General features: G+C 36.6%; 2 protein-coding genes across 2 annotated transcripts; one reads left to right on the plus strand and one right to left on the minus strand.

Moving 5' to 3' along the window:
• Positions 1 to 86: 86 nt before the first annotated feature.
• Positions 87 to 24,714, minus strand: LOC140166955 (hyalin-like). The gene is made up of 20 exons (XM_072190438.1): positions 24,670 to 24,714; positions 23,887 to 23,962; positions 21,054 to 21,317; positions 17,670 to 17,924; positions 16,999 to 17,226; positions 16,382 to 16,633; positions 15,308 to 15,559; positions 14,135 to 14,428; positions 12,968 to 13,219; positions 12,075 to 12,326; positions 10,885 to 11,136; positions 10,336 to 10,587; positions 9,473 to 9,724; positions 8,735 to 8,983; positions 8,191 to 8,445; positions 7,772 to 8,023; positions 6,720 to 7,220; positions 6,330 to 6,477; positions 5,652 to 5,784; positions 87 to 1,079 (listed from the first exon to the last, which is right to left on the minus strand). Exons 1-19 carry the CDS (start codon positions 24,712 to 24,714, stop codon positions 5,712 to 5,714), a joined length of 4,404 nt encoding a protein of 1,467 aa, XP_072046539.1. The 3' UTR covers positions 87 to 1,079; positions 5,652 to 5,711.
• Positions 4,323 to 5,228, plus strand: LOC140166954 (uncharacterized). The gene is made up of 2 exons (XM_072190437.1): positions 4,323 to 4,488; positions 4,585 to 5,228. Exons 1-2 carry the CDS (start codon positions 4,323 to 4,325, stop codon positions 5,226 to 5,228), a joined length of 810 nt encoding a protein of 269 aa, XP_072046538.1.
• Positions 24,715 to 24,801: the final 87 nt, after the last annotated feature.

Raw genomic sequence — 24,801 nt, forward strand, 5'->3', positions numbered from 1 at the left:
ACTGTACACCGTTGCCCAATATTTATTTTGTTATACATGCCAGGTAGAGTTCAATGGGTAAATATTTTCGACGCAAAAAAAAAAAATAATAACCCCTAGATTTTTTTTAAATATAAAAGCACTAGCACAAAGTTTTGGAGGTGAATGTTTGGAGTGGGTCTCTACAAATCTTTGACTAGATCAGTCACGGTCGATCGACATCAAGAAGAACATGATTTACGCAAATGTCGTACAACTGTTTTGTAATTCTGAATAAGCTGCAAAGAACATAGAACGGAATTACAAATTACAAAAATCAAGGTCCGTTCATACTACGCCGCAATTGCGGTGCGGTGCGTTGCCGATATATCGATTACTTTTTGCCGCAACTCATCGCATTTCCGAATTAAAATGTATTTAACTTTATTGCGATGCCGCAATGCAGTATTTTGCAGTATGACGCAGTGCGGCAACGCACCGCATCGCAGAGCAATTGCAGCGTAGTATGAACGATCGTTTATAGCTTCAGAAAAGATGAGAAAAGACGTTTTTATTGTGACGTCGTCTGCCAACTAAAGGCAGCGTGAATGACGCCATTCTCCAAATGGCCAAGAGTCACCTTTTAGAATGGCCGCGATAAGCTCTTACACAAGGTCCCGAGCTCACACTGTCCTCACTTTTGAGATCGAAGTAGCACCTCTCCTATTTTAGTAATCTCAGAATCAAGTAATATCTAAACAAAAATTAAATCAAACACATGATTCTTACTGATGTTTCAGATGTTTTGCTGGCATCCACTATACGTGCTATTGAATGGTTGGTACTTAATTATAACCGTTAATTTTATTTTAATAGTACTAAGTAAAGCTCTGTAATGCTAATTTTAAGTGATGACTTTCTGGATCATAGGTAATTTTAGCTTACTTTGGATTGTTATGCGTTATGCCTGTGTGTTTCCTTTGTATGTACTTGTATATAATTATGCCTTGTTGACGAACAAAGGCTTTCGACATCTAAAATGTCTTCTTCAGCTCTTATTTGAAGAGGGCTGTGTGTACAAAAGTCTTAATAGTCACTGTTACATCTCATTTATAAAACTCTATATGGTCAATTCCAGCGAAAATTCTCTCTATGTTAACTTTCCACTTTAAAATGTCATTAATAAAGGAAATCACGTTATTGATGGAGCATATCATGTCACGTCCAATGTGCTCTCTTTGTGCATATAGGCCTTTACTAGCAAGTCATACCAGGGGACAAGTTATGATAGCTTAAATGATTTGGCGTTACCCACGAATTCAAAGATAAAGCACCATATATGTCATTGAATGTCCTTCAATCAAAATGAAATTATTACCGTTAGAAAGACGTTTGCATGATCTCTCATCATATGTAAAACGATTGAATTCCACCAAAGTTTGTGGACTCTAGAGGCCATTAAGTCAATTTGGCTAATAATTTTGTTACCCGCGTATCAAAAATAAAATGATCGTTCTGAAAATGTTAAGTGAATATGCCATAAATGACTATATCATGAAACGAAGTTTCGTTCTATAATTCTGAGGTCCAAGTGATTATTTTATGCAAATACGTTTTACCCATAAAATTCCATAAAATCAAATTTGACGTTACCCACGTATCAACTGTTACCCACGAGTCCAGCAAATATAATCGCCATAACTTAAATTAACATTTAATAACTTTGGACACTGAATTTAGTTTGACAAGCGCTTAAAATTGTAAATCGTAAAAATACGTTCACTGCTTTAAAAAAGAATCTACGACGGTTTAAACTTTTGTTACCCACGAATCCCGAATAGATGCTAACCTTGAAAAATAAGGAGATTGTTTAAATCAGCACATATTCAAGCCATGGGTATGCTATAATTTTGACAGTACTTACAGTTTATACACCTAAGAAACGCAAACCCCAAACGGTACTATAGTACTTATAGCTTTACCCACGAATTCGGCGTTACCCACGAATCCAAGGATTTACTCGTAAAATATATGTTTCTTATGCATCTTAACATTTTGAAAACATGCGAAATATGTTCCAAAACAGTCCTGTTTAATAGCGTCCTCTTGAAGGCATACTGAAGCTGCATCATGAAGTTTTGATTGATTATCCTAAATTACCATTTTTTGGGTAAATGCAATTAGTTAGAGAAACAGGAATCATTGAAACACAATGGAGGAATAACCGCATGGTGGTTTCCAACCTTCTGTAATAGTTTCTATTTTGCCGCTTACCAAAACATACCTTCAAATATGTGTTACCCACGAGCATTTTGGTTACCCACGAATCCCTACTTAAATTATAGTTAACAATGTATTGATAGTGTTTTAGTTCATAGGAACTGTCAAACACGAGTTAATAGAATATTGCTGCATGAAATATGAAATGATTTTACTAAAATAATAATATAAAACTGTTTGATCTGTCTATTTGAATTTGGCAACTTCATTATTCTCAAAACTTTTATACCCAAAATGCCATTCTAAATATTCCATGTAGTCTGTATTTTGATTAAAATTCATTTTAGTGCCATTGCAGCCTGAATTATTGACATACGGAAAAGTATTTTTTATTTTTATTTAAAAAAATTAATAGGAATTGCTATTTTCCAGACGCTGTTACCCACGAATCCATCCGATATCCTCATCCTGCGACGAGATACAAAATCTAACTTTATATTTATATGAAGCATTTATTCTAATCTTTCGAAATAATACAGTAATGTTAAATGACAGCCACTTTGGAAAGAGTTCGAAGAATTGACACAATCTTAACTGTACACCTGGTTCTTTCTTAAAATTTGTAATAACCAAAATATTTCTTTGTAGATATATGTAATACAATTCTATTTTACGTTCAAAGTCTTCACCGGTTTCTAGTGTATATGAGTCACACGTAAAATATTGAAAGATATTAAAGAAAGTGAAATTTTATGGCGTACAACAGGTGAAAAATGCTTGAATTCGTGGGTAACATGCATATGCGCATTTAACACTTTATTTGGTCTAGCAAGAAAAGTTATTTTTCAATCCGATGGCACTTCCACCTGATGATTCACTAGACATGATCGTCTCATTTGATAAGTCTAGAATTGAAAAGGAAAACATTTTCAAAACGGCCCACAGAGAGAATTTTGGCCCGCTTTGGCTGGAATTGACCATGTATATACATTTTTATTGATGAGATTCATCAGGATCGTTCAAAGTCAAATTAAATAAATGAGTTCTGGTACAGATCCAATAAAAATGAAAGTACTTACTAGATATATTTCAGTTCCTATCAGGAACCTTGTTCACTCTGCAATGACTGTAGTGTTTCTAGATGTCGGCAGTCCTTGGTGGCAGTGATGGTGTTGCCACATTTGTAGGTTGCCGTTTTGAGATGATCTGGTCATAGATTCTGTCCAAAAAGAAGGAAATAAATCCCCTTTATCGTCGAGCTCTGGTGTTGTGGATTTAAGTGGAAGTCAGCTGAAGCGATGGGTCGTCAATCTATCCAAACACAAGGTAACTAATGCACAAAATAAAGCTCTTAGTCGTGGGCTTAATTTTGCCGTTTCTCCCGACAATGTAAACCAAACATCAATTACTAATGAGTATATCATTGCCTGTGAAAAGGCGTGTTGGAAGCTACCGGCCGGAGAGGCAGCGCAGCTTAGAGCGGAAGTAGTAGGTACTCTCAAATCGGCCAAACCTCCCAAATCTAATGTTGATAAGGATGAGAGAGTCGCCATAAAACAGCTCAAAAAAGAAACATCAATTAAAATATTGGGAGCTGACAAAGGTAGAGCAACAGTTCTCATGGACACCACAGAATACGAGGAGAAGTTGGCCAACATGTTAAACGACACCAACACGTACATGAAGTTGGACAAGGATCCTACGCCCCGGTACAAGAAACAACTTGTCGGAATCCTAAGCCGTTTGGAAAAAGAAGGAAAGATTAGACCAGAGGACAAGACATTTTTGTACCCGACGGCAGAGATCATTCCCCGCATCTATGGCAGCCCACAAATACACAAGAAGGAGAATCGTTGCGCCCTAGTATAGACTATACAGGCTCCATCGGCTACAATGTGTCTCGTTCTCTCGCTGACATTATCAGTCCATTAGTTGGAACCACAAGCCATCACGTGTTGAATTCCAAACAGTTAGCTGAGGATTTACAAGACATAACAATAGAGGATGACGAGTGCCTGATTTCTCACGATGTTGTCTCTCTTTTCACTAATACACCCATAGAGTTAACCCTGGACATAATCCGGAAGAAATTGGAACAAGATCTTAATCTTCATCAAAGAACAAAACTGACAGTTGACGACATCATGGAATTGGTCAAGTTCATCCTAACTACCACTTATTTCACTTCCAAAGGTATCATCTATCAACAAAAGAAAGGCGCAGCCATGGGCAGCCCCCTGAGTCCAATCGCTGTCGACTTGTTTATGGAATGGTTGGAAGTTCAAGCCATAGCCACTGCACCAGCTGGTTGTAAGTCAAAGCTTTGGAAGCGTTACGTAGATGATGTTCTTTAAATTATCAAACGGGGTGAAACAAAGAACTTGACAGACCACCTCAACCAAATAGACCCTACTGGCAGCATCAAGTTCACGTATGAAGAGGAGATTGATGGCAGCATCCCTTTCTTAGACACTCAAATCACCAGGAAACCAGACGGCACTACCAAATTATCTATCTACAGAAAACCCACACACACCAATCAATATTTGCAATTCCAGTCCCACCACCCATTGCACCAGAAGTTGGGAGTTGTAAGAACCCTTTTAGACAGAAAAGATGCTATTGTCACTGAGGAGGCAGATAAAGAAGAGGAGGAAAAGAAGATCAATGAAGCGCTGACGCAATGTGGTTACCCGAGTTGGGCCATCGACAAGGTAAAGGAGCAGACACAAAAACCAAAAACCAGCAAAAATAGGGAGACGAAAGACACGAAAGACAAAACAAAGGGCTCTGTCGTCGTTCCCTATGTCGAGGGTCTCTCTGAGAGGATGTCGAGAGTGTTCAAAAAACATGGTTTCTCGACAGCCATGAAGCCCCACAGCACCCTTCGCAATATGCTCGTGCACCCCAAAGACAAGCGGGACCCCTCCAAACAGCTGAATCAATTTATGAAATACCTTGCAAGAGCTGTCCGAAGACCTACATTGGAGAGACAGGCCGTCTTTTCAAAACTAGACTATCTGAACACAAAACTGAAGCCGAAAAAATAAGTTCCAAAAAATGTTACCAGATCACAAAGAAAGTCATCCACATCCCAAATTCATAAATCGGCAATAACTGAGCACGTCGCAGCCAGCAACCATGTTATCAACTGGGACGAGGCAGCAATCATACATTATGGGGCAGACAAAACCACGCGTTGGCTAAAAGAAGCCATATGGATCAGGAGCAGGGGCAAAAACACTATGAACAAGGACGAGGGGGCATACAAATTGGACAGAATCTATGACCAGATCATCTCAAAACGGCAACCTACGAATGTGACAACACCATCACTGAGACCAAGGACTGCCGACATCTAGAAACACTACAATCATTGCGTAGTGAACAAGGTTCCTGATAGGAACTGAAATATATCTAGTGAGTACTTTCATTTTTATTGGATCTGTACCAGAACTCATTTATTTAATCTATATACATTTGATGCGTCATTGACTATGCAATGTTGTATCCAAGCGTTATGAATTATATTTTCAGAAGTAATCTTCATCTCTTTCAGATAGGTGTAGCCCCACAAGCTTGACGTTGTCTGCCTTTTTCTTCTTCCTGTAAAATTAATAATAATTATATTATTTTATCGGTCATTAGCATTTATTTCAAATATAATGGAACCCGCAGTTAAACCTTTATGTTCGCAGCAGAATTGGTGACCTGAACATTGATTGTGACGCATAAGTTTGGTTTGTTTTATCTTTATATTCATTGCATGAATTGTTGTTTACAATAAAATAAACATTACAGAACAACTCCGGGCGTCAACTTAGAGTATTAACTTCTATTAAGTAATGATACGTAGTATCAAATTAAGTAGTAAATACCTTCAGTATGCAGTAATTTGCATCATATTTAAAACAAAAACAACAACAAAAAAAAACGTAAAAAATTCTCATTTAAATTGCTTTCCTCCAGGTGAACAACCTTATTTGTCTCCTGGTGACAACAATTCAAATAAGATGTAATTCAATTGTGTAAACGTAAAATACCACCCGATCAGTTATAAAATCGCCGTGACCAATTTAGGGATAGTCTGTTACCAAAGTCAAGATGATAGATTAGTGATGTTGTGGCTTTTCTAGATCCTAGATACGCACCTAATGTACAACTGTAGCAATAGTATGCAGATGATTAATATCACAACCGATAGAGACATCACCAAGGCTGCGTAAGACACACCGGACCCTTCATACGTAACTCTCGAATTTATAAATTGCTCCTGATCTCCAACATCTAGTGTATATTCTTTAAGAAAAATAAGAAGAATTATTTTACTATTGTAGCTTTGATTGAAATCGTTTATACTATAAATACTACTCGACAATTTAATTTTTTTAAACTACAGATAGCGCTATACGGAATAAACTGAATAACAACATATGGCGCTATAACTGCACTAATGTTCGCAATTGTAGCACTTTAGTAGAGAGACTGGGTTGAAATAAGAGTTGCTCATAATGCCACGATAAAATCATACAATTTCTTACCATTTTCAATCACAGTTACTGTGAAATTACAAAATTGTTTGTATCCATCCAAATCTTCAAATGTGTACACGACGAGAGTCGAACCAATAGGAAATGATTCGCTTGGTTTATGAGTACTCGATATCTTTGTAGCTGCAGACAGATTGATGGCATAAGGCTCAATCCAAGTTACAGTGGTTGTATCTCTTCCTGGTTCAATTCCTGCCACAATATTTATTGGACAGTTAAAAATCATCGAAGATGATTCAGCAGCTGTAACCGTCACTGAAAAGGAACATTTCGCCATGTTGTTCGCATTGTCACGGAAAATATATGAGACCATTGTTGTTCCAATCGCAAAAAACGTTCCAGGTGCATGAGTCTGTACAAGAAGCATTACATAACCAGAGGTATCTTCTGCCATTGGTGCGTCCCAATTCACGATGGCTCCGAACGATCCTATGTCTATCTTTACTGTTTCGTTATTCGGGCAGGAGATGATGGAAGGTGCACGAGTATCAGCTAAAAAGAATATGATTAGATATTTAAGAACAAATGAGCCACTGCAATATCTTATCCAGCTGTAACGAAACAGCTGTTAGCTACAAGTGTTCCTTTTTCTGCCGTGCCAGAGATATTATATCCTAGAGCTGGAGATGTATGCACGCGTATAGCAGGAAAGGGTGTTCCTTTTTCTGCCGTGCCAGAGATATTATATCCTAGAGCTGGAGATGTATGCACGCGTATAGCAGGAAAGGGTGTTCCTTTTTCTGCCGTGCCAGAGATATTATATCCTAGAGCTGGAGATGTATGCATGCGTATAGCAGGAAAGGGTGTTCCTTTTTCTGCCGTGCCAGAGATATTATATCCTAGAGCTGGAGATGTATGCATGCGTATAGCAGGAAAGGGTGTTCCTTTGATGTTTGTTTTTATTAAAGATCACAAATGATATGTGTTTATGCCAACTAACCATGTTGGGAAACAGGACTGGTGTCATCAAACAGGTGTCACCTTAATATTAAAATCAACATTGATTTTACATTTCTATGTCAAATCCATTTTGATATACTTACATTCAGAAATATGTATTTCAAATTCGCACGTCGCTCTGTTATTCGAACCGTCGGCATAAATGTAAGACACAAGAGTTGAACCCACGTCAAACATTTCATCCGGTGCATGTGTGGCGGTGAGTATCTCAATATGTCCCGACTTGTCACTAGCAATGGGTTCTTTCCAAGAAACATGTACAGGCGATGTGCCAATTTCAACGGTTTTGTAAATGTCCAATGGACAAGAAGCAATTTCAGGTGCCACTGTGTCTTCTGTGTAAAATACATTTTGTAAAAGTTGATTAACAATTAATATTCACACCTTCTATTCCAAAAATAAAAATTCCCGAAAATGTTCGTTCACTGAATTATGGTAAAACAGTACTTGCATGTTTCAAGGCCTTTACATGTATTATGAAAAGATCATGAAATTAGCATACCCTGGTTAACGGTCACTGAAAAGATACAAGATGCCTGGTTATCTGCCTCATCCCCAAATATATATGACACCTGTGTCACATTATTAGCTGCAAACAGTTGTCCAGGTACGTGTGACCTACGAAGAACTGAAGTCCGACCTGCTTCATCGATGCCAAAAGGTTCAATCCAAAATACGGCAACTTGACCAATGCCGACTTCAGCTGAGGCGTTGATACCAGAAGGGCAGTTCAGTATTTTCGGCGGTAATGTGTCAACTGCAATATATCAGACTAGCTATTGAAAGTAATTTCTCGTGAACTTGATGTACACATTGATGTTCTATGATAACCAAACTTTTAATTTCTTATAATAGGTTTCCCGGATTTCTGCTTACAAAGAATTCTTTGCTGCGGCTCTCATATTCAGAGCTTAACTGTACTTCTTATTTGCTTGTAGTTTTTTTCTTTTCTTTTCTCAATTGATCAATTTTCCATTATTTTGATATAGCACTATGATCGTATTATTTTCATTGAAAAGGGGAAACATTGCATCCAATTTACTTACTAAGATCTACTCTGACAGAAAATGTACAATATGCCATATTGTTAGAAGGGTCTGCAAAAATATACATAACATTACTGGTGCCAATCCCAAATTTCTCTCCTGGTTGATGCGTCTTCACTAACAATGTAACATTGCCTGATGCATCCGTAGCTGAAGGATCTTTCCATTGTACAGAAGTCGACATTGATCCTTCAACTTTATCAACCACATCAGATGGGCAGTCTATGACGATAGGTGCTATAGTGTCCTCTGTAGACAGGTTAAAAACGAATTAAAGGTAATTTAAAAACAACGTAATGAGGAAATTCTTCTACCACAAAACGAATGGAATATCCAACGGAGAAATATTCTCTCCAACCTATTGTAGGCAACGTAAGATATAAAGATTAGCATAATTAGGGTAAATAAAAAAAAAGTAAAATGAAATGAAACTAATCGACGAAACATTCATTTCCAAACTTCTTATCTGATCTAACACAATTGGCATGTAAGACGCGCGTAATTTTTGAGAAATGTTATCACATTTCTCGTGTGACTGACTAACAAAACATTCGTTGTCTGTTTGCAAAGTTCCATACGCCATTGATTGACCACAATCTTAGTCTCCTAGCTTACTTTCATATATAAAATACGCAGGAAATACTCTACCGAGTTTGCTTTACAAGTCTCATGAATCCAATGATCCAGTGTGATAAAACAACATCTTATTGTTTCGATAAATATGATAAATGTTCTCACCAGTGTTAACAGCTACACTAAAATTGCACCAGACTGCGTTTTCAGTCGCATCCATGAACAAATAACTGATCCCCGTCATGCCTAGGGGGAAATCATCTCCAGAATGATGACTCTGGCTCGTCAGTGTCACATGTCCAGAATTATCAGAAGCTAATGGTTCCATCCAATACACTGCCTTGCGCGTGTTTCCGAGCTCAATGGTTACGCTGATGTCACTAGGACAAACGTCTATTTTAGGAGGAGTTGTGTCAACTTCAAAATTTCAAAAAGACGTATGGTTAAAAAAAAGAGAGAAACAAATCATGATAAATATGCATGTACCACTTTCATTCAAGGTGCAAAAGTTTCAAAATATGAAACTGTTAGTTACCCCCGTCAGATAGGTTCATATTTAATTTTGACCCGAACATATTAGGCAAAACAAAGAAAACCGCTATTGAATACCAGCGCATTATGTCGCCAATGCGCGTTACTCCATTGTAACTGAGGTCGGTTCTTTTGATGTGTTATGATCTTCCAGCATGCCATGTACGTATAGTGTTATATGAGTACCACGTATGCATTCGACTTATATTTCGATCACAATAATAAACAACGGAATACGACAGTTTATTATTTAAACTCAGATTTTGTCATAAATACAACATATTAAATTTAAATTTTTGAAGGTTCATCAAGTACATTAAAAATTTATATTTTTAGGAAAATTTAGTTCGGGCTCGTGAACATTTTTTTTACAATAATATGGCTTGAATATGTGATTTATTTTAAATAGCCTGGACACAATTCGAAAGGAAAAGCTGCAATATGTTTGAAAAGTAATCGCATCTATTTAATATAATTTTTATTTCAAATGAACTTACCACTTCTAGTCATGATGCGAAAAGTACAAGCTGCAATATTATTGGATGGGTCGACATACAAATATGTAACAGTAGTTGTTCCGACTCCAAACTGCTTACCAGGTAGATGCGTTTGGGTAAGAAGTGTAACGTTTCCCGACTCGTCAGTGACTGAAGGTTCTGTCCATGACACAGAAGCTCCCATTGATCCAACTTCAAGGTCAGTCACAATATCAAAAGGACAGGATTGGATGTTGGGTTTCCTGGTGTCAACTGAAAGTTATGTTACAAAAAATTAATTCTTATCAGATTTCTTAAAGAACAGAAAATAGGCACTTGACATTATTATATTTGTCAAGTTAAAGCATTGAGCATTTTAATTGAGCCATGTAGTATAAAGTGTCATTTTGTAAGTGCTTTTGATTGTTTTGATGTTAATCTAATCTTAGATAGATCCAGAGCTTTCAATATTCCGACCCGAGAACGTTCATTAGAAAATGACTTGTCAAGAATAGTTACTGGATGAAAATAATCATCAACTAAAAAAGGAGAATAATAATTATTGCTTACCCAAATTCAGGTTTATTTCAAAGTTGCATGATGCTGAATTGCCACCCTCGTCCGCGAACGTGTATATGATTTCTGTTTTACCCGGCTTAAAATTATCACCAGAAGAATGGCTTTGAGATAACAAGGATACATTGCCAGAGATGTCAGATGCTCTTGGTTCAACCCACGATATACTTCTATCCTCCTCACCAACCTCGATAGTGTCTCTGATATCATTGGGGCAAAATTCTACTTCTGGCGGAGTGCTATCAACTATCATGAAAAAGAGTATAAAACGGATAACGGAACGACGGCATTATCCGGATATATTACGTATTCTTTTAAAGTGTAGCCTCTGTTACTTTCAACATCAACACTTCACATTCAAAGTTGCGTTCCGTATCATGTTGCCATAATGTTATAACTGTTTTATGGCACAACATCTTATTTGGTCCTATAGCGGCAGTAGCGTAACCAACAGGGGGACGGAGTGGGGGGGGCGGAGGTTAGAGTGCCACCCCTGACAAAAATGAAAGAAAATAGTGCCCCTCTGACAAGAGAAAATCTGGAGGGCAAAGGAAAAGTAAAAAGGGCAAGGAACCCCCTTTTCACCAAAACTCAACCAGATCATGGGCCAAAATAGTGTAAAATCCAAATTTTTGCGCGATGCGCACGCACAATGCCACAGCAAAACCCCTTTCATCCCAATCATGGGCGAAAACAGTGTAAAATACAAACATGTTGTACACATCGTCCCCGTAAAGTCTTTTTGGAAGCTCCAAGACATGTACGTACAGTCTCTAAAAAACAAAACCGGTTATATATGTTGCAATATTTTCCCACCCCTGACCAAGAAAGCTGGCTACGCCCCTGGATATCGGTGCCCTGATAGGTACCGATGGCTCTTTCTATCGTACCCTGAACATTTGCAAATTGCTTTCGTTTTTTATTCAAATGAAAAACCATAACACTATGCAAATGTTAATTATTATGCTTGGTACAATATATTACTTCATTTCCCAGGGTATGATAAAAAGAGTCATCGTTACCTATCCAGACACCGATAGAAATGCAGGATCAAACTGGACGTTGGGCCTTAACATTTGTTCCATATTAAGCACTGTTAAGCGTAAAAATAAACGGGGTTTTCTTTATTTAGATCATACAAACTGACTTCAAACATGTCAAACAAGCCGCCTTCAAACACTAACCACTATTTCCTATGACCTGGAATGTGCAAGTTGCCACATTGTTTGATGAATCCATAAAGAAGTAATTGACAGTAGTTGTTCCAGCACCAACCCGTACACCAGGAGAATGGGTCTTAGCAATCAACGTGACGCTTCCAGATTCATCGTTAGCAGAAGGTTCTATCCAGTCCACAGCTGTCCCGATTGATCCAATTTCAACGTCAGTGACGATATTTGATGGGCAGTTCCCTATTTCGGGCCTCGTGGTATCCACTGGACAGGCAAGGTGATATTATAATATAAGCAATTGTTAATCAAAGTGTTTCAAATAGCCATTATCGAAGTCATACGTCTAAATGTCTTTGGCAACTGTGATCTTAATCAGGTGTGTTCTGTTGACTGCACTTCGCAGTAATTTTAAGAATGGAAATGAAGTTTTATAGATTGATATCTGATCATTGGTATAAATTCGGATAAATCAGTATTATGAATTTTTGACAGACACTGGCCACAAGACAGCCTGTAATTGCAACTGCATCGAGATAGACCAGTATGTGATGCGTCTAAAGTCACGTCACCGTTCGCGAAATCGAAGTAGCCCCCAAGGTAGTCCAGTATGAAATGTACTTTAAATACGATATCGGGAAATTAACTATTTCACATACAGAACTTTAACTTTAGTGTAGTTTTAAGCAATATTACATACGTAAATATAATTCAAGAGTCCACTTAAATAAACCTGTTAAGTATATGCTTTAATTTAAAAATCACTTTCGTGAAAATCCATTATCTAATTAAGTTATAAAAAGGTTAACGTAATACGAAGATTTTCAATTACGATTTATAGAAATACGTGTTTTTTGAGATATGATGCGTCCGACGAATTATATTCTAACTAGCTATCCTAAGCTTACCTATGGTGAGAGTAACATCAAAGCTACACGATACGGAATTCCCATCACTATCAGAGAACACGTATGCTATCCTAGTCTTGCCGGGCTTAAAGAAATCACCAGACAAATATGTTTGCGATGTCAGTAGTACATTGCCTGAGACATCAGATGCGCTCGGTTCACTCCAAGATATACTCTTATTCTTATCACCGATCTGAATCGTCTCGCTGATATCATCGGGACATGAGATTATCTCAGGTGGTGTCGTGTCAACTGAAATAAAGGGAAAACAATAACACCGTTGGTCATGAATGCTATAATATTAAAATGACACTCGCATAAAGGATTTCAGTGTCTTTATAGAATATTTGTATCGCTCTATAAATTCGTACAAAATAGTGATTAAAGATTACACTAAGAATGAAATTTAAACTTAGTATAATATAGGTACTAGTATCACAAGGTAATATTCATGGCAAGCTTAATTGTTATTCCGTCCTCTGGAGTATTACATAGAGACATGGTGACATGTTTCGAAACATGGAATGGTAAAAATCGTTCTATACTATAAAACGCATTAATTGACATTAGTAGACTAAACTTAAAAATAAATAGATATGAATGATGACATGTTGCCGTAAATATCATCACCTTTACCATAAAATTTGTACTACATCCCGAATTTCACAAAAATCAAATTTCTTGAAATCAGAAGCACATTCCTCGAATTCAGAATGCAATTTGATGTATCTGATGTGATCTGTCTCACAAAAATACTGTGCTAACGTTCCCTTAACCTCCTTGGCTTATTATGGGGTAGCGTGGTTGATGAAACTTAGATGTTTGAGGCCTATTCATTTTTGCTTTTACAAAGTATAAAAAGTGATATTCACTTTCGTTTTAGCCCAAAAGATGGTGAATTTAGTGAGGGCGCACTTACATTATGACGTAGAAGCGACATTACTTGTTTTGGTATCACTGGATAGAGGACAGCACATCTACCCATTTGTGCTAAATAGAACAGCATAGGGGTTTTATAGAAAATTCAAGAAGGGGGTTGTATCTCCTCCCTGGTAAAGCGTGCCAAACCACTAAATACATTGGTAAGCACCGGGTAAGCATGGTAAGGCAAAGGTTAATGCAGTAAACAAGTCTTACTTTTACTTAAGAGCGAATAACTATATATACCTGTTGAAACAATAACGGAGAAAATGCAGAATGCCACATTTCCAGATTCATCTTTAAAAACATATGAAACCTCTGTTGACGATTCAGCTGCAAACATCGCACCCGGCCTGTGAGTAGCATTCTGTAATACCGCAGATCCTTTCAGATCCACAGCAGAAGGTTCCAACCAAGACACGACTAATTGTAAGGTGCCCAGCTCGATGGATTCATGGATATCCGAAGGGCAATTAATGATAGTAGGAGGAGTTGTATCCGTGTATATAAATGAACTGTTACCATGGTTACCTAAAAAGACTGATCAAATATAACACATCAACATACAAGCAGATAATTAACATGATTAATACTTTTTTGAAAAATATAAATTCAGATTTTAATGTTATGCTTTGGCCAAATACATGAAATATGAGTGATCTTTAAATACTATCTGAAAGGCAACTTATCATACGATAAATTCAAAATCAATAATACACATGTAAGAGCTGTTTTTGTTTTCCTTGTTCGGACCCTGTAAAGATTTCGCGAGATTCATTTCAGATTTCAATCCCGATTGTACTCTTACAATAATATTACTCATGTGCTTGTACCGCGATCGTATAACAAAGACTGTCTAACACAAACACCCAAATATAAATGTACAATAAACGCAACAGCAATTATTTAAAATGTAGAGTAGATCAAATTGGAATCGACCAATGTGTCACGCGAAATATGGAAAGAAAGAACTCTGACCTTCACTGTACAGCAGTATGTGATACACATTAGCATTGACCTTTTCGGTAAATCCCATAATCCATTGCGGGTTAGACCCCAGATGTCGTCATTTGACTTCATATTCTGAGGCCTTACGTCATTTGGTGACTTAAGTTAATGTTTATTTTGTTGTTTGAACTGAAATCCAATGTACATGGACTGCTGAATCAAATTAACCATGCTGCCAATTTTTCTGAAGGGCTTAAGGGGTTCAAATCCAAGATGGCGGCTTAGTTAAATAAAAAAATCAACATGGTCCGATCACGTTGTAAAATACCTCAAATTCATCAAAACCATAAGGAACAAAAAAGTAAATGGTCGCACACCTCTAGGATGACATAAGAAACAAAAATGTTATAGTGTTTCATATTTAAAATGTATATATGGTTATAAAATTGCAAGTCAAAGGACAAGCTGTACCTTCTCGTAAGTTCACATAAAATGAACAGTGTGCCTCATTGTCGCTCCCATCTGTAAACGTGTATACAACATTGGTTTTCCCAGGTGTAAATGAATCTCCAGGAAGATGACTTTGAGATAGGAGTGAGACGTTGCCTGACACATCAGTCGCCGATGGTGGGATCCAAGAAACAGGTGTGGTTGGTCTGCCAGGTTCAATGTCAAGATTCATGTCGGATGGACAGGATTGGATTGCTGGTGGCGTGGTATCAACTAGCAAGAAATAAAAATGGTATATTATACTTTGTACACTACCGTAAAAATTCGGAAATAAGCATAATGCCTTTTAACGAGTTGTTCGCAAAAGGAACGAAGTTTAAGGTTGCAATACAAACTACCGTTAAAATTCGTCTTGTCCAGGCAACTCGTTGATAGGTACATATGCTTATTTACGGTATAAGATTACGCTACAAGTCCTTCTTAGCTTTCACCAACTGTTCCTGACAGTTTTTGTTTAAAAACATACTTCCCTGTCCCTGACATGACCAGTTTACCAGTTTACCATACAGCCAAGTAATGGCAATATACGGGTTATCATTTTACATCAGATAATCTTGATCAGTCCTGCTTTCCAGAAAGTGACTTCCGACTGAGGCAATTGACCTTTTCGGTAAATCCCATATGCCTATGCGAGTACACATGAGAACACGTCATTTGACGTCACGCCGAAAAGGTCAATTAAGTGTCAGAGTTGAATGAGTTATTACCCCTTTTACCCCTTTTAAAGAATTGAAGGCATGTTAACATGCAAAACCATATACCGATTTAAAAAATATTAGTTCTCATCTATGTGCAGCATGGGTGTCGGAACTGGGGGTTGTCAACAATTTAATTCAATTTAATGATCAATTTGAGCTGAATGCAACATTATTGGTAAATAGTTTTTCACGCAACAATTAATCAATAAAAAAAGCACAAAAACCAAATTCTAAAGTCGCCTCTCAGAAATTAACTTACATAAATATTTGTAAAGAACAAAATTCACTTTAATTTATAATAAACGGTCCATAAGCCGTCAAAATTGTGACCAATTACCTTCCTGTACTACGACTGAAAAGTTACAATATGCCACATTGTAAGAATCATCGGCAAAAAAGTACATCACCGAAGTCGTTCCGACGGGGAATCTATCACCAGAAGTGTGTGTCGCATGGATTAACATTACACGCCCAAAATCGTCGGTACCTGACGGTTGAGCCCAGAATGCTGATTGGTCGGTTTCACCAATTTCACTAAATACTGTTATGTTATCCACACAGTTATTAATCACAGGAGGAGTAGTATCATCTGCAGTAACGAGAATGTATGTGGTGTTTTGGCATATTTTTAATGTTTACACATGTCAGAATTTATACCTAAATGGAATAAGCCATAAATGGAATCAACCATTTTGTTGTGTTTTTCAGGTCAACAGAGCAATAATATTCTGACATTATTGTCTTAATTCACACATTAAGCCTCCCCTCATAGAACTCCATGTTAAATGACAAGTGGGATTTCTTTCATGTATAAAGTTGATATTTTCATATTTTGACTTAAAATGGACAGACACATTTCCTGGTAATTATTACTAATAATATTTCACTATTTTGAGTAAATTATAACAAAATTAAAATTTGATGGAAACCATACATTATGTCTTTAATACGTACAAACGATGTTAATAGTGAAATTGCAGGCGGCTGTATTCCCTGAAGGATCCGTAAATGTGTAGGCTACTTGCTTCTGGTCAGCTACGAATATCCCTGGCCAATGAGATTTGACTATAGTAACATTTTGTGACAGATCAAATACGTCCGGTTCTCTCCACGTGACATGTCTCCCACTTACAGTATCAATATCAGATGGACATCGAGTGACCGTTGGGGGAGTCCTATCAACTGCAATAACAAAGGGATCATGTTTTAATGATTCTTATTTTATATCGCGCAATCAAATATATATCTTCAACAATTTTCAAAACCTGATTTAAGCAACCTCTTTACCCAAAGTCGACTTTTTCTTTTTTTCATTTTTTAAATACGATTTAATATTACTCGAAACTTTGGCAATCGTCAACGTTCGAATCTTTTTACTGAAAACCTTGACAGGGTTGCTATGTTATCGAACTAAAACGTGACGAAATGTGACGATAATGATATTTTTTAATGATATGTAAATAATTATTGTTTCCATTGCTGAGATAGGTAGTTGATAATGTCAATGAATTTAATTGGTTTATTTTAATAACACCATCAGAATTTGTCGTACAACTATGTAATATATTTAGCCCAACTCCGTTATTCAAACATAAACCTACATCAAAATTGTAAATTAAGCTAACCTGTTTCCACCATAACTGAGAAGGAACAATTGGCCGTATTATTAGAGGAATCCATGAACTCGTATGTAACCAACGTTACTCCTACAGGAAATGTCGCATTTGACATATGCGATTGCATTATCTCTGGAGTTCCTGAAATATCTGTAGCATTTGGTTCGTTCCAGAATACTGTTGACCCGTTTGATCCAATCCCCGCTTCTGTCTCTGTTTTGATGTCATCAGGACAATTATAAATTGTAGGGCTAGTTGTATCAGCTGATGAAATAAAACAAAAGCGCTTCATTATCATTAAATATGTTTAAACTAAAACACAACATAAAAAGAAAGACCGCACTGTAACCCGTCCCGCACCAAAACCTGATCTTGTTGTGACAATTTGATTGTTAAGGGCGTGTGCAGAATGTTATTAGCTCCAATTTGATACCAAATTGGCAACCAAACACACCAAAGTGACAAAGATTGATACCAGTATGTGAAATTGGGTGCATTTTCAAAAGTTGCAAATCAAAACGATGCACGCGGTCGAAATTGATAAGAGTCGTGAAGCTTGCGTGCCCGCGATGGGCCCCTGCCAACTATCCCGAGGGGGGACAATGCAACTTTAAAGTGGCATAATATTTACCAAAATTGTCAAAATCGGGCTTAAAATTACATAAAAGAGCTTAAAATCTTAAAATACCAGTGAAGGCAGCATCGGGGGGATAAGGGCAAAGACCTCACACAAACCCCTTGCACACCCACTCCTTGGCTAAGCCACTGGTTATATGTGAAGTTTTATCTAGGCAGTGGATGTTCAATGTGGATGACGTCCTGTTAATCAACAACGGACCTTTCCTGAAGACTATGGCGTATACAATGATAATGGTTATAATTAGGCCCAAAAATAAGCGCAGCAGAAACACGTTATTTAATGTTTCTACATGAATGAGCTTTATCAAAGTATAAAAATCAAAAACGGAATTGAAATCGGTCAATGCTCATAAATGGAATTAAAACCTGCCACAAATGGCTATAATGACAAAATTGGCACATTTCGAGATTTTGAAGGTTTATTTGGACCCTTGCTTGAAAAAGCAGTGTTAATTTAAGTATCACAGGTTAAATGCGTATCTTTCCGTACTTCGTTAAAGAAAACAAAATTTAAAAATCTATCATTGAATAATTATAATAAATTAACCAAATATACTATTTTAGCTATTTCAGCCAATCTGCAGACAAATTAAAGGTGAAAAAATGACTAAGTTCAGATAATTAAAAATTGATGCCAATAGAAAACCGTACATGAAATCAGGGTGCGTTTTTTTGCACACATATTATGTATACAAAGTTATTTCAATTGATAACAAAAAATACACAAAAAGTAATTAATTATGCAAATTAGCTAATTACAGCTTATTATGTATTCATGATATTATTATGTAAATTAGGCATGAGTAATGTTGGGTTTTTTCAATATTTAATGAAAGTCTATTCATTCACCATAAATTTGTCAAGTATGAACCTGTTATGATATTGAATAAAGAAACTGCAGTTAATTACTTAAATATAATACAAAAAATACAAAGTTTGACATTTTGACGATGTCTGGAATAGAATTTTCATTTTTTTCTGTAAACATGGTATGTGTCACCATTGCTCAAAACTAAATCCGAAAAGTAAAAATAATAATTCATTTGCAATAAGACTTTAAATTAACATTTTGTTATCTGGATTAACATGGGAAGACAAATGGTAAAAGGAACAGCCATTCTACTGTATCACGTATACAAAAATAGTATGGCCTTGGACACACACAATGGCTTAGAGCTATTGTGGTTTGGAAAATTACTCCCTAAAAATTTCTTTGATAATGTTTTGTTTTTAATTAGTTTTACTCAAGGCAAGGCAAGTGTTTCATTCGTTGTCGACGGAAATAATTTACATGCTAAGAAAGATTAATATTTCAGCTAAATGGTGTTAGGTCCCTTTATTTCAATAGGCCTATATTTACTGATTTATGAGCGATCTTCAAAAATCCATAAAAACAGGCAGTAGCTCTTTTAATTATCTTTTTTTTTGTTATCTTTTAAAAACAAAACAATATTTAATTTTTGCGGACCCGATGGTAGCCTCGGAAGGCCTTCACACACCATATATTAAAAATTCAAACAATTTGGATAAATGAAGCATTTGAGGAAATTCATTTTTTGACATAGATGTTTTCTAAAATTGGTCAACTTTGAAGCGCGCGCTTTTCAATTCACTGTTATGCTTGCATGCACAGTGTGGCAGAAGTATTGTGCAGCCACTGTGACATACCTATTATAATGAGCTACACAACGTTCAAATGGATCATGTAATCATGCTAATGTTGAAAACAAAACTGTTTTAATTGTGTACGAAGTTAACCAGATTTTACCTACAGTGCCTCTGGTGATTAAACGCTCCGCATGACTTTCCATCTTCCAGTAAAACGAACTACGCCACTTATCGTATTCACCGCATTTGTTTTTCTTCATTATATGAATATATTATATTACTCATCATCAATGAGTTTGCTCGGGAAGTCAGGAAGCCTAGAATTTGCTCACCGATAGCTTCACATTCTATCGTGAGCATTCGAAGCTAGAGTTCTCGAGTAACAATGAGTATCACATTAAAAAACCAGACATCAGACATGAGAGTGCGACAATCAATGCATATTTCTGTACAACAATATTTAGATGCCTTGGGCTTGTAACATATGTGAGTGGACGCGGCGAATCAGCCGTAAACTCGGCAAATTGTATTCTGAGTTAAAGTGTAAAATGTATGTGAAGGTCGTATTCATAGGTGTATCAATTCGTTGCGACAAGTATCTTATCAAACGCTGTTTAAATCAATCAATAATACTACTGCTGAAGAGGATAATAAGCTTCTACCTATTTCTATAGAATAGTTCTTGTCTTTGTTTGCTTTGGCTAAATCCTGTTCAAGTGGTAGATAACAAAACATTGTATTTTGTCTAGGTATATATAATCAACAATGAACAATGAGAGGATATTTCTGAACCTCGTTGACTTGGGGATGATTTGAAATGACCGCCAATTATGACTGTTGGATATTTATTACCAGAAATGTAGAAAAAGAGACACATGTAGAACCGATAAAAAATACAATTTTGTCGAAGGAACAAAGTTCAACAAATCATAACCCCGCTTTTGGATATCGTTTGAAGTCAAATGATATACCATTTTAAAGCTTATTGTATATATTTTCTAAACACGAAATAAAACAAAATTGACCGGGGCCGACTTTACGGCTGATTCGCCGCGTCCAGTCACATATAGGCCTGCATTGTATATTATACAATTATAAATAATCATGTCACTATAACAATAACTTCCGATATATTAAGAACCTTACCTCCTCTGACAGTGACGGAAAAATAACATGTTGCCACGTTGCCACTTCGGTCTCTGAAGATGTAAGCTACACCGGTTTTACCGATAAAGAATGCTTGTGATGGCGGGTGCGAACTGATGACCTCGACATTACTAGTCTCGTCCGTTGCGATGGGTTCGGTCCAATTCACAATAACGCCACCAATATCTCCTAATTCCAGTATTGCGTCAATGTCGGCGGGACACCCGCTTACAACCGGTGCTGTAGTATCTGGTACGGTTGATACTGTAAAAAAACAATTAGAAATAAGTACCCGACTTGAGATCTGTTTATAAGCGACAGACTGTGTATGTCAGTAGTTAAAGCACCGGACGCACTATCCGAAGGTCTGGGGTTCATGTTCCCGCACAGGTATGTGTGATCGGAGTTTTTTCTTTGGCTTATCTGTCTATGCATGTTATTTTTCCATTGTATTTTCATATTAAAATGTACTAGTGTGCAATGCGTGGTTCTTCTTTCGCCTGCATAATTAGAAATACATCGATATTAGTCTTAATGTTTAAATATCAGAGTTCCATCCGTCCATCCATCTGCAGATAGTAGTACATTTCCAAGTAATTGGGGGAGGGAACAAAGGGCAATTGCTTCCCCTGGTCATGTAATGGTAATTGCTTTAACTACAGTAACATTTAAGAGCTTTTATAATATACCCGGGTTGGCACCGATTGAAATATACATAGTGATGGTTGCGTGAATCTATCAGCCTGTTTGGGAGCAGATATACGGTACATTGGCGTATAATTTCTATCCAGTCAAAAATTATCCGCAAACTTGCTCACTATAAACACTAGCCATATTTATGTACCGTACATCGATATCCTTCTCAACCGACGGATAATGGTGCGAAATATTTACTTTTTTACACATATGATGATAAATTGTGTGCTGTATTACCGGAAGTAGCAGCTTCTAAATGATGCGTTGGATGTTCGCCGCAATGATCACACTGTTGAACGGACTGTTTATAGCTCGCGCCACAATATTTACACATCCCCCTTGTGACCTCTGGGTCATTGCAAATGTACGGTAATGTTAATTGGTACATGATTTGTGCGGTACCTGTGTCTCACTATAAACAGCAAGAGTTTCGGTATACTGTTACGAGCCGTAATGACTCATGGCCAAAATCACCTTTTTACCCGAATTCACACGAATGCATAACAAAAATACACTGTTTGATTAAGTTAACAAATGTGTAAGACTTTAATTAAAAGTAAAATATGATTGGTTCATGAATAACAAATGCACATGCAATAAAATCAAACTTTCAAATTATCACTACTTACCCAGCAAACACAAAACGTTTTCGTTTTCGACATTATTCGCAAAAGGTTATAAAAGATTGTCAGAAAACGTTTAAATGTCGGGTTATATAAAGGGTATATTAAGGGTATAAAACGTTTCATAACATTAAAAAACATTTTATGATAATATACTGCCCAGCAAACACAAAATGTTTCACAGAAAACGTTTAAATGTCGGGTTATATAAAGGGTATAAAAACGTTTTCATAACATTCCAAAAACATTTTTGAAAACTTGATACAAAACATTCTAAACAGAATGTTATTTTGGGGTTGAAAAAATGTTTTGCGAAAAATGTTTCACCAAAATATTTGCAATAACGTTTTAAAAATGTTTCCATGACCTTTATATAACCCGACATTTAAATGTTATTAAAACGTTTTGAAAATAACATCTTAAGAACATTTCTGTGTTTGCTGGGTGCAAATATTTTAACATTATGTTATTTAAGTGTTGACAAAATATTAGGCAAAACATGTTTGCAAAAATAGTTTACAATATCATTTTGAAAACATTTAAAAAATATTGTTGTAGTGTGTTTTCATACAAAACGTTTTAAAACGTTATCATGACCTTTATATAACCCGACATTTTAATGTTATTAAAACATTTTTACCTACACCAAAAGCCAAAATATTACTTATTTAAAACGTTTTTAAAACGTTTTTGTGTTTGCTGGGTATCCAGCAGTCTTCTTCTTGGCTGGCTGATGTGTATATCCCTTATTGCTTATCCTGCGAAAATCACTGTTCAGTGAAGTTCATTGTACACTTGCATATATTCTTTGCATATAAATTCCTCGCACAGAAATGGTGCTGCTTTCTCCAAACACTGAACTCCTCGTGAATTTCTCCAAACTCCTTGCGTAGTTCTCCAAACACTTAACTCCTTGGGCAGTTCTCCGAACATTTAACTCCTTGCGCAGATGACAATCCAAAAAATATATTTCTTTCACCACTCACTCTCTTTCTTCAGGAAACAGGCTTCTTTCTGCACTGCTCCACTTCACAGATCTGTTGCTTTATAAACCAGACTCCAGCAAGTCGACAGAAGAACTTTATTCCTTTGGGGAGGAAGAGTATCTTCATATACTTAAAATCTCCTTCGTTACTGTTTTAAAATAGCACACTATTGGCTATGCAAACTGGTTCAAGCTTTTGAAGCACAATGACGACCAACATACATAATTATATAGAGAGTCTTATAATCTCTCTTCATATTCTGCAAAGAGCAAACTAAATTGTTTCACCTTTATACTAACATTCTGTCACATTCAGCTTATTTTAGAAATGGGAATTTCCAACTAGCATTAGGTAATGCACTTAGATAAGCAATCTGGGAATTCGCAATATTAATTTAGTGGCCACTAAAAATATACAAACAAGTAGATCATTACCAAAGATCTTGTGGTTGCATACTAGTAGTATATTCTACATAATATACTGGTGCTTTTAACACAGAGAAACACAAAACCAAATATGATTGCTTACCACAATTAGGAAGACCGATGTCATCTAGAGAAATATCTCCTTCATAGCTAGTTCCACGACCTCCTTCATACACAATCTACAATAAAAACGGAAATAAATTGAAGGGAAGTATAAAGATCTTACCCAATGCTACCCAATCTAACATCATAGCATCACATTGAACCTTCACCACACGGGTGTAGATAGCAGACAACATGTTTCAAATTTCTTTAAAGATTATAAACAATTTAGAATTGTACATTTTTATGACCATATTTAGAATCAGCATAAAAATACATTAAAATGAGTAGGCTACAAACAAGCCTAGTATTTGTTCAGTGGTTTTGAGATTTTGACAGATTGTGTTTTTTTTTATAGAAGCCTACATGTATGGCTAGCATGCAGAGCATTAAGCAGCCGATATCTTTCCCGTTATATGCGGTCAAAACATTTCAATTCCAACCACATGTCCCAGCAACCTTGGCTTTGACAATGTGCTATTCCAGTTGAAATTCATACACCCCTATGGAAGTCATGACCTTAATCTTCCACATACGGGGTGTGGATTTCAAATGGAGTCATTCTTTAAGGTAACCCCATTTGAAATTAACACTCCCTGTGTGTGAGATGAAAGTCATGTTGCCCATAGGGGGTGTATGGATTTTAACTGGAACAGGCCAATACTTGTCTAGCAATAGAGACGTCCTGGATTCAGCTTGTCTCCACAGCAGCCAGTTTATTTCCGAACCCTCCACACAAACAGTCTGCCAATGATAACGTATGCGTTCTTTTTGATTGGCTAACACTTTGCCCATGACGCCATCCACCGCGTGCTGTTCGCCATGCCATCTGATTATTCAGCCAGGAGTTCAACTCACTGGCAATCAAGTTCCCGGATGGATCGTTCCTGATTACATTCTAATAGATTCTGCATTG

The sequence above is a fragment of the Amphiura filiformis genome, chromosome 12, assembly GCF_039555335.1.
Source record: "Amphiura filiformis chromosome 12, Afil_fr2py, whole genome shotgun sequence".
NCBI classification, from domain to species: domain Eukaryota; kingdom Metazoa; phylum Echinodermata; class Ophiuroidea; order Amphilepidida; family Amphiuridae; genus Amphiura; species Amphiura filiformis.

Bases quoted from the DNA above. Each gene is read 5' to 3' on its own strand.
- LOC140166954 (XM_072190437.1), top strand. From the start codon at position 4,323: ATGGAATTGGTCAAGTTCATCCTAACTACCACTTATTTCACTTCCAAA. The intron at 4,489-4,584 runs GTAAGTCAAAGC...TCAACCAAATAG, and splicing joins AGCCACTGCACCAGCTGGTT to ACCCTACTGGCAGCATCAAG.
- LOC140166955 (XM_072190438.1), bottom strand. From the start codon at position 24,714: ATGGCATGGCGAACAGCACGCGGTGGATGGCGTCATGGGCAAAGT. The intron at 16,634-16,998 runs GTACGTATTAAA...TCGTTACTGCAG, and splicing joins TTTCACTATTAACATCGTTT to ATGATACTACTCCTCCTGTG. The intron at 8,446-8,734 runs GTAAGTAAATTG...GATATATTGCAG, and splicing joins TTCTGTCAGAGTAGATCTTA to TTGACACATTACCGCCGAAA.